General features: G+C 40.7%; 1 protein-coding gene across 1 annotated transcript; it reads left to right on the forward strand.

Moving 5' to 3' along the window:
* Positions 1–788: 788 nt before the first annotated feature.
* On the forward strand, positions 789–11203 carry LOC306774897 (dual specificity testis-specific protein kinase 2-like; the record flags this gene model as incomplete). The annotated part of the gene is made up of 5 exons (XM_079265085.1): positions 789–995; positions 9763–9884; positions 10755–10803; positions 10949–11095; positions 11198–11203. The coding sequence occupies 5 exons, from the start codon at positions 789–791 to the stop codon at positions 11201–11203; spliced, it is 531 nt and encodes a 176-aa protein (XP_079121211.1).
* Position 11204: the final 1 nt, after the last annotated feature.

The raw sequence follows: 11204 nt of genomic DNA on the forward strand, positions 1-11204 counted from the left end.
ACTGGTTGACACCGTGATTATTTTAGGTATGAAGGTGGTAATGAGACAACTGCAGATGCGACATATTTCTGAAATTTCTCTCGAATCAAACGGTTCTTCAGCATCACGAGACCGCGTGCCTCATTGGGCCTGTTACCGAGCTGCGCCGCGCGGGTCGGTGTCAACCAGAGGAATCTGCGGCTTATCGCCCTTAGAGTGGATTCTCTTTAACTGATAACCTGCTGGTAGGATGATGATAGGGACCGGGCTGAATTGGGAGGTTTAATTTAAAAATGAGGGAAAAGTCTGTTTCTCCTATTTTCCTCCTCTCGTCTTCCTATTTCAGCTGCAGGAAACAAATATTTTTCTGTCTTTCACAGAAACCTGTCTGGACCTAACCTGCCGGGATGACTGGGGAGACCAATCCACTGTGAGAAGCGTTCAGGGACAGCAGTAATACCCAGAAGCACACTGCAGACCTTGCAACATAAAGCCCAGGATAAATACTGGGTTCTTCACATGGAATGAAATGGATGTCAGAATCTAGAACAGATGGGTCATTTGGTTCCATCAGACCAGATAAAGCCGGCTTCCAAATACATTCCAGAGGTTTTTTGTAGTTCACCCCGGACTTCAGCAGACTAGAACTGCTTATCCCCTCACTTGAAACACTCACTTGAATATTCTGTCACCAGGGTCATGATGGTGGGGGTAACCAGGACTGACCTAAGGACTGTGCTGGTTTGACATGCACTTTGGTTTCCTCCTGGGAAAGTTTAGATCCACCAGGATTGGGTGGTCTCAGCACCATGGACTACAACGTTGAATGCTGCTTTTGCGATCCAGAGGACTGTCACGGAGTTCCGGATGAGCAGCCTCTTCACCACATCCACGTGCCCAACCGGATCCGGCCATCCTCATACCGAGCCCTGAGAAGCGCCGTGTCCAGCCTTGCTCGCATTGATGACTTTTTCTGCGAGAAGATTGGCTCAGGCTTCTTCTCTGAAGTCTTTAAGGTACGTGCCTGGAGTCCTGAGTAAACGATAGTTGCAAACTAAGCATTTGAGTCAGACCCAGGATCTTCCATGATTCAGTCCTGTGTTTCGAGTGAATGGGCTAGTTTCCTTAGTTTCATGTTGGATGTGTTTTAGTCTATTTAGTTTCAAGTTGAAGGTGTTCTAGTCTCAGTTTCATGTTGGATGTGTTGTAGTCTTCCTAAATTCCAGATGGACCTGTTATAGATGGATAGACAGACAGATTAATCAATACTTTATTCATCCCCTGGGGGTGGGGGTGGGGGGGTTCAGGTTGATCCAACTGCTGTTTTTTGTCACAAAAATGTTAAAACAAATCAAATAAAATGATAAATAAATAAAATTAAAGATTAATATTAAACAGTCTAATTGCTGCTGGAATAAAGGACCTCTTGAACCTCTCAGTCCTGCATCGAAATGAGATCAGTCTCTCATTGTAGCTGGTCCTCTGTCATGCCAGGGTAAAATGGAGAGGATGTTTTTTTTTTTTTTTTTCTTTTCAAAGTACCCTGGAGTTTTCTCCTCATCCACTGCTCCACGACAGCTCTGACAGGGTCCGGACTTCTGGCGAAGACAGAACTAGCCTCAGAGTCTTATCTCCACGTGTTGGACAGTCCTCATACTGTACAAAATCAGTCAGGCAGGAAGTCAGAGACTTGATTAAAATCTCCCGTAATAACAATGAGCAACCATGTCATGTATGATGTCACATGCCACGGTTGCTGCTCTGGGGGGAATACAACGAATGGAATCTCCTGTGGCATGCATTACACTCAGAAACCAATGGAAAGCAGTTCAATATCCGGACAGCAAACTTTCTCTCTGACTGTCACATCACAGGGATTAACACATATCTCATTAAAAAATAGTATACCAGCCCACCTCACCTCCTTCCGTTCCTCTCCGTGTCTTTGTCGACACGCACAGATGTGAAGCCAGTAGATCCACTAATGAGTCTGGCATGTTGTTATTCAGGCAGGACTCCAATAAACAAATCAAGCTACACTCTGTATAGCCATTGATTTCTCACAAGTGCCTCCAGTTCATCGCATTTATTCTAGAGCAAGTTAGCATTTCCCATGATAATGCTGGGCAGAAAAGGCTTGTACCTCCACCTGTTGTCATTTCTTTTATCCTTCATTATTGCTCCAGATCTGCATCCATGAAACGGCCTCCTCAGTTTGGTTGGAATTAGATGTTTTTTGTCCGAATCCTGAGATCCATCTTCGCTAGCTCCAACAGTTACTTTCTTGGATACACCACTGTGGATTAAGCGTATGTTGCAAAAAACAAAACACCAAAGACAAAAAAAAAATACTAATACAAACACCAAAAAAACAACAATCACAGAATTTTCACAGAAGCTAAAATTCTATTGAGGTTCTGAGTCTGTTGATCAGCAACTAGTTGTAACAGATTTAATAATTTTGGTTGGATTTTTTTTTTATATTTTCTTCTGACTGCAAATGAAGTAAGGATGAAAATATTGAAAAAAAGGGGGGGAAATGCTGCTTTTTTTATATTATACTAATGTAAAATAATGTAGAGATGTGTTTTAATAGTTATTTTTTCAGTGGATGTTGTTAGCACATGCATGAAGTGTACGTGGAATGCATTTATTGACAGCCTACTGAACCCACTGAAGATTTGAGGGGAAAAAAAATCATGTTTTACATTTTTCTGATCAAAATAAGATTGCAGAAACTAAAATAGTTGCATTTTGTTTTAAAGATATTTTCTGTGAAACAGAACCCTCTACTACTTGTCAGGGTAAATAAACAAAAACTCAAATAAAAAAAGTATGGCAGAGGGTAAGGTTCAACCCATTTTATTGAGCTTTTGAGACTTGTGGCTCCCTGACTGTTGTAATCTCCTTAGTTTAGCGTCGAAGATGTAGTCTCTTTAGATTTATGTTTTACCTGTTTTAATCTCCTTAGATACATGTTGGACATGTTCTAGTCTCTTTAGTTTCATGTTGAACGAGATGTAGTCTTATTAGGCTCATGTTGGACATATTCTAGTGGGTTTAGTCTCAAATGTTCTAGCCTTCTTGGTTTCATGGCAAATGGCGTCTTGCATGTTGGACGTGCCCTAGGCTCCTTAATTTAATATCGGATGTGTTGTAGTCTCTTTATTTTAAGGTTGGACGTCTTATTAGTCTCTTTAGTTACTTGTGGAATCTGTTGTGGTCTCTTTAGTTTCATGGTGGGGTAAACTTAACATTTTGGTTTTTATTTTAAGTGAATCCCTGGGTTTAACTGATTTTCTTTTTTAAGCCTTTCTTTTGTTTTAGTTCTGCAATTTGTGGGACTTTTAGTTATGCTTGTTTTGATATGGTAATAAATTTTATTTTTGGAGATCATCTTGCAGCTACAGGTACACAGCTAAAATTACACCAAAAAAGCAATAACGGCTTTGTAGATACTGTTTGGTATAAACAGTGAATCATAAGTAAGACTGAAGGCTCCCACATAACGGTAAAACCTCAGGCTCCCATATTTGTAGCTAATGCTAAGACCACGAGGTCCCACATTAGCATCTAACTCTAACACAACGGAGTCTCATAATCCCAGACAGAAAGCAGCAGAACTGATCCTCTTACTTCTTACATTTTTGTGGTCTGCATACATCTAGCTGCCTCCATCTTAACTAGGTGTCTCTGAATGGACAAACAAGTTTTAAAACTGCAGTACCAGCTTTGTTTCATAGATGCTAAAGCACTGTTTGGAATACGTAATGCTTTAAAAGCACCATAGAAAAAAACTGTACACATGTAGTGCATTATGGCTGTAGCTGGATCCAAAATTAATAATTCTGTTTGCAACTACATGAAACTGGTTTTATAAATCTTGTTTTTGGACTGCTCATAAAAAGCAGTCTGCTGGGAAATTCTGCTAGCATCAACTGGGAAATGCGACTAGCATCAATTTAAATATGATTTCTGACCCCAACTGGTGAAGTTAAGCTCTGAAGTTACTGGAGCGTTGTTATCTGCTGGTATTTTCCTGAGATGTATCAATGGTCTCCATCTACAACACCAAGGAAAAGTTAAAGTGATGCAATGATGGGATTATTGTGGAAATGCAAACCAGTTTTTAGCTAGAAGCAGCATAAAACTGGATCTAGCACCAACCCTAAAGACCTGAACACCTGGGTATAGCTGCAGGACATCCAAGAATCTGATTTTTGTCACTATGTACAGGATCTTTTCTAATTTACGTTGTTAAATCACATCCTCTCTGGAGACACCTGACAGGAAATGTGTTGTAGGTGTTTATCTGGCGTTAACATCTGTCATGAAAAAATTTTCTGAATACATCCTGGTAACACTTCCAGTTTGATACTGCCTCCCTGAGATGATTGCTAATATCTTGCATCCTTGACACTGTGTGAACAAACACCTGAATGATGCAGCAATACTGCTGTCAGTAAAACCGAATTTGATTGGCAGCTTCCCACAGAAGCACAAAGAGCTTATAATCTGAAAGAGGTCAGATTTTCCTCTTCACATGTCGGTGAGAACCAACAGACTGATAGAATGGCAGAGACTAAGCAGATTACTCTCACACCACCTGTGTGTTGGGACATATGTAAACACTCACCTGTTAAACTCCGCACAAATGCGCATCCTGCTATCTTCTACCACAGCATAAAGAAATCCTGCTTTGTCTTCATGTAGACTTCCTCTCATATTTGTCCTTATGTTCATTCTATCTGAACTATTTTAATCTTAATCTTTTATTGACCTTGTTGTTGTTTCATCTTCATCTAGCCTTTGTCTCATCTACCCCTTCTCTCTTTATCTGGTCTGCATCTAGTCTTTGATGTGACTTCATACTCATCGTTGCCTCAACTTTACCTAGCCTGGGTCTTGTCTTCATCCCATCTTAACTTTGTCTTTGTCTGGTCTTCACCTTGTCTTCAACACCTTGTCACCTCGTTGTCACCTTATCTTACTTCATATTCAACTCATGTCCAGTTTGTCTTCACCTCCGTCTTTACTTGCTCTTCATCTGGTATTCACATTATTGTATCCTTGTCTTCACCTCGTCTCTGTCTTGTCTTTATCCTGTCACCACATGATCTTCAACTGTATTTTTTTTTCTTTCTGTAGAGCTGTGGACACAGTAGACTAGGGCCCGACCGATATATTGCCCGACCGATATATCGGCCAATACGGGGTCCAGTGTTATATTGGCTATCGGTAAAAAATTGCCAATTTCTTACCTTGCTAAAAGTTAAGCATGCACAGATAAAATGCGAAGCATAGTTGTCTAAGTGCATAAAAGCATCATAACTGGTGTTTTTGGTTACATAAAGTTATCGTGTTTCTTTCTCTCACTTAAAATAAGTGTAATCTTCATTAAATAGCTCTTTGCCATCGTAAAAAAATTTATTTCTGAGAATTTATACTATTTATAAATGCAACAGAAAGAGGAGCCAAAAGGGCTTTTAAATATACAATTTACAACTAACAGAAAGAAAGCCAAAAGGGCTTTACTTTAGCTATGAAAACAAACTTCTTAGCAAGAAAATAAACAGAACACAAAACCAACCAGTTTTAACACTGCTGGAAGAATCACTAAAAACCAAGCAGTTTTTAAACACAGAAAGAAAAATAACTGCTAACCAAACAAAATCTAGCCAAATTACCACCAACAACAACAAAAGCACACTCTCAAACCCCACAGATTGCAAGCTAAGGGCAGACTGTCTGTGCCAAACAGTTGCCAGTGAGTTCACAGCTGCTGCTGGTTTGAATCTCCCTCCAGTGTAGTTGCAGCGTTGTTGATAGGCTGGGCAATTGTCCAATCAGCAGGCAGGGAAGAGGAGTGTGGTGAGTGGAGCCAATCTTCAGGTGGCGACGGTACACAGGGATTTGAATACAAAATAAAACAATTAGGTGGATTGGCAGGCACCCGTAACAAGTCCCAAGCATGATTAATATTATATACAATAAGAAAGATATTAGTGTTTTGTGACGGATAGATAGACAGGACAGACTATGCTTAAGTTAAATAGCAACCATTGTCATCATCTCTAAAAATAGCCATAATCTGATGACTATCTTTTCCAACAGTGTCTTTAAAAATGACTACTTTACATGTTATAGAGGCGCCCCCAAAACACCTGTAGTCATGAGGCAGGAAAGTCATAAGAGTGAGGAAATCTTGATGTTTTGCAGCAAGTAATGCAGTGCTTAGTGTTTAGCCTCGTAATTATGTGTGAAAGTTGGTGGCTGTGTGCCGTGTACACAACTTCTGAATACTCATTGTTATTATTATTATTATTATTAGTGGTGCAACGGATCATCATTGATCCGCGATCCGTTTGGATCAGTATCTACGGTTCGGCACACGAACATTGATATGAAAAAAAAGAAAGAAAGCTGCATGCATAATCGTTCCACACAAGTGCAGCGTGGTCATGGCGAGCAGAGGAACTTGAACATTCAAATTCTGTTCATTCAAAACATTTCGTTCATTCAAATCCCCTGTGTGGGAACACTTTGGTTTCCCTGTCAAATACAATGAAGAAGGAAAGAGGTCAGCTGATAAAACAGTGATGCTGTGTAGGCACTTTGGAATAAGAAAACCGTATTCACATTTTTTTCAATCAGTGAATAATTCAGATAGTTCATGGTGTCGTAACAGGTAGACATGAGTTTAAGAATGAGCTTAGAATGTAGTGTTTTAGCTTTGACTAATATTTTTTAATTTTTTTCTGGTGGATGGATTTATCGGCCATGATTTAGGCTATCGGCCTGCTTTAAAGTCTTTATATTGGTATAGGTATCAAAAATTCCATATCGGTCGGGCCCTACAGTAGACCCATGGATACTGTAGAACTGTAATTGTTGACGCTGTAGAAACACATTTGCGGAAACACATGCTGTAGAAACATGGTCACTGTAGAATAGTGGATGCTTTATAACCATGGACACTGTAAAGCTGTGGACACTGTAGAACCATGGACATTGTAGAAACCCCCCCTCCCCCCAAAATAATTTTTTTAAAAAACAAAACAAAAAAAAAAACTGTGCCCTCTACACCATTCTCCCTAGCCAGTCCAACCCCGAACACATAGATTAATAGTCAGGAGGTCCATTCCTTTTCCAGGAAGGAGAGTAGTGGTCGCCAAATCTTTTCAAATTGTTTTATTCTATCCTTAATGGAGTGCCTGATCTTTTCTAAATTAAGTGTGTCTGTCAGTTCCGTAAACCATCTTTTCAATGGGGGGACATTTCCCTTCCAACACATTAAAATTAGCTTCTTAGCTGTAATAAAACGGTATGATAAAAAGAGAGAGACTTTGTGCTATTTTCTTTCACATAAATGCTGTGAACAGGTGAACTACATGATCCCCTGTCAGTCTTGACTGAAGTCATGGAACAAGTCTGCATGTTTGTACTTTAAATCGTTAAGTTTGAATCATTGCTTCCATTTGCAAGACACATTCTGTAAAAACACTTGTACTGCAGTGCCTTTGGAGGCCTTTATTTGGCGGTTTGAACTGCTAACTTCAGTGTTTGAAATTATGACTTGGATTTTAATGTACATGGATGGATGGATTGGTCAAACTAAACTGGTGGTTTCTGTGTGTGTCTGTGTGCGTGCAGCAGCCATGACCTCGGTAATGGCCTGGTGGATTTGTGCAGATCAGGACGAGTGATGGGAAATCCAGAAAGCCAATTAGTGCTACGCTATTATTACACACACACAAACACATCAACACACAGAAACACTGAAACATAAACATCCTGTTCCTGGTACTGGTCAGACTTTACACATAACCAGTCTGACCAGTTCAGTCACAACTGCTGCTTCTCTCTATGATGACCTGTGACCCTGGACTGTGTGAGCTTGTTCAGGTTAGATAACTTTGTCATTGAACCATAGTAAACCCCAAGGCAGCACATCTGGATTTTTTTTTTTTACAGAAATTACAATAAAAAAATGCTATCAGAATATATTGATGACACTTAAGTAGATATTTTAATATTTGTAATGAATAAATAAATACATAAATCAATTTTATTAATTTTATTCTCATTTTCTTGAATGTTGCCTGACAGTTCTGAAATATATTACATTACATTTCCAGTGACATGTTTGGACAGTGAACTGGAGTGTAATAATACTATTAAGAATTATTGTTATTATTGTTATCATTATTATTATTAAATTGACTTATGTTGTTCTGGGATAAAAAAAAAAATAAATAAAAAAAAATCACATTTATCTCAAGAGTAAACCTGTGTTCACAACATAAACTGTATAGAGATGGACGTAGCCTCCATGACGTCACCCGTAGGTTGTGGGCGGTTCCTACCATCGCCATCTTGGCAGAGGCACGCGCGTCTTACCCGGAAAATACATATAAGGACAAAGAGGTAGAGCTGAGAGGGGGACTGGTGGCATCATGGTGGATGATTGACATTGAGTGATCCTAGCTTTCTGTAGCTAAGAGCTAACCAAGCTAGCCTGGAGATAACGGGAGCGAACCAACTAATGGTGGTAAGCGGGCTAAAGCTAAGTCATATTGTTAACCGGCTAAAAACCACAGTTGTTCTATGTTCTTCTTACTTGAAGCGGGAGATTGACAGGTACCAATCAAAAGGACACGCCCCTAAATATGCCGAACTTCCAGATTAAATTACTTTTAAACGGGCGAGTTGGAAAAATAAAATTCACTCCTCCCACAACTGTCATGAAGGTAAACCTGACCTATTAAACCGAAAATGGATTTTTGTACCAGGCTGTAAACATGTTTATTTCTGCTGTGAAGTTGGTCTTTTTAACATGGGAGTCTATGGGGATTTGCTCTGTTTTGCAGCCGGCCCCTAGCGGATGGGGTGGAGAACTGCAGTTTTATGCATTTCCGCATAGGCTTCACTTTTAACCGGCGGAGGCTCCGTCCATCTTTCATACACACTCTATGGTTCACACAGAACTGGACAAAAGGCCAGTGTCAGTGGGTCTGTTGGAGGAACAGAGAATCCCAGTTCTGATGGCCTTTCAGGTGGGGCAGCTGGTGTGGCTTCACTCCCTGCACAATGTGGTTATTCCTCTTTAATTTTAATTGTGAGCACCATTTCACCCCTCACACCCTGGTTTTCCTGCGCACCGACAGGGTGGGGGTAGGTGGCTGCTCCATAGATTTGGGATCTGGCCTAGCTGTGCTTCAGGGGAAGCTGAACCTGGAAGGTGCCACACCCTGCTCTGATGCTGGGCAGGGTGTGGTGGTGGAGGATATTTGGGGCTTGCTGTTCTGTCAGGGGTGTCTCCCATTGGACACAGATAGAAGATTATATAAGGTTTTGTACATACCATACAAGATGGTATGGATAGACAAGGTGGGGATGTGCATGGTTGTCTTTTGTGGTTGTCTATTGGTCCATTTGAGCTATTCCATCAAAATTTGGTGGGTGTTGAACATTAGGGCCAATTGGGATTAGGGGTCTGGAGAGAGGAATGGGAAGGATTGGTTGGCTGGTGGAGGTACGGGGTTGGGGTACAGATTTGGACAGCTGGAATGGCTTGGGGCTGGGTTTTGGGAGGGATGGGTCTGGGCCATCCCCAGGGTGGTGGGTGACTCTTGGGCTCACATGCAGACCCACACCAAAGAACGGGAAATCCAGTAACAGGCTTGAATAAATTGTCCCATCTGAGGTCTACAGTCGAGTTTTCGGACTCGGCAGTGGGGTATTAAGGAAATGTGAAACACTATCTGTGTGTTTATTTTGAAGGTGCGGCATAGGATCACGGGACAGGTGATGGCCCTGAAAATGAACACACTTGCAAGCAACAAAGCTAACATGCTACGAGAGGTGCAGCTGATGAACAGACTTTGCCATCCCAACATCCTCAGGTAGGAAAATCCACTGTTAATGTGCCTCATTCACCAAAATCTCCTGACCTATCTGCTTCTATATCAAAAGTAAGAACTTTTTATGAAAACCCATCCAGCATGTTCGTAGATGGCAGAGTTGTTCGCAATTTAAAAAGACAGACTAGCTAATTCGAATTTTCAGGTACCTGTGACCCTCCGGCAGCGGAATATAGAATGTGATGGGGCCTGGCCATGGGCGAGACCATATGGCCGGTGGGGACAGACAGACATAGTAGCTACAACATGGCTCCACCTCCAAAAGTCTGGGACCTAAAATCTTCCCTAACTTTCACAGTTGGACTTCATTTTACCTTCTCTAAACATCTGAATGCACGTGTTCTGAAAATGTTAAAAAGTTAATAAATATACAAAGTTAAACCAGATGAAAGACAATAAAATGTGCCACATTTTATATATTTCTCACAGAAATTTATTTTAAAAATATTTTCTATGATTTATCAACATATAATTCATTTATACATTTTAGTTTTTGTTTGCTTATTATTCAGTTTGATCTCAGTAAGCATTATGATTATGCGGTGTATTCATGTTGGATTTATCCTTCCTTCTCTGCTCTGGATCTTTTTCCACCTCTAGACTGACAGAAATTATTATAATCTCTTTAAATGCAGGAGGTTGTGGTGAGGATCATTAACTACCACGAACAGGTCAAACTATTTTTGCAGTTCTCCTGCTGCGTCTGATTTTCATTCTGAGCAACTGCTTTTAGTTCCTACAGTGGACACCAGAGGGTGCCACAGTCACACATTTAGCTTGTTTCCATGGAGACTTTTAATGCACCCTTATAAAGATGATGCTGATGGTTTAAGTTTCTTTGTGTGTCTGCAGGTTCCTGGGTGTTTGTGTGCATGAAGGACAGCTTCACGCTCTGACTGAGGTAGTTATTTTTATAAATGGACACTAAGACATGGACTAAATCAGTTTTTCCTTAATGAAACAGAAAAATCTGCTAAACCTTCCTCATGCTGTGTTGCTTTTTTAAGAAGCAGCAAATGTTTAAAGTAGCCATCTCTTCTTTGCAGTACATTAACGGAGGAAGCTTAGAGCAACTGCTGGACAGTGATCTGTACCTGTCTTGGGTCGTCAGGATGGGTCTTTCTCTGGACATTGCCCAAGGGCTGCAGTACCTCCACAGCAAGGGCATTTTCCACCGAGACCTCACCTCCAAGGTACAGAGTGGGAGTCTATAGCTCACAGCAAGGTGGTACTAAGGGTTAAAGAAGTACAGTACACACAGCGATGTTGTCTATCATGATATACTGTTGTTACAGATGTAAG

Source organism: Telmatherina bonti (assembly GCF_933228915.1).
Source record: "Telmatherina bonti genome assembly, chromosome: 3".
In the NCBI taxonomy this organism is placed as follows: Eukaryota; Metazoa; Chordata; class Actinopteri; order Atheriniformes; family Telmatherinidae; genus Telmatherina; species Telmatherina bonti.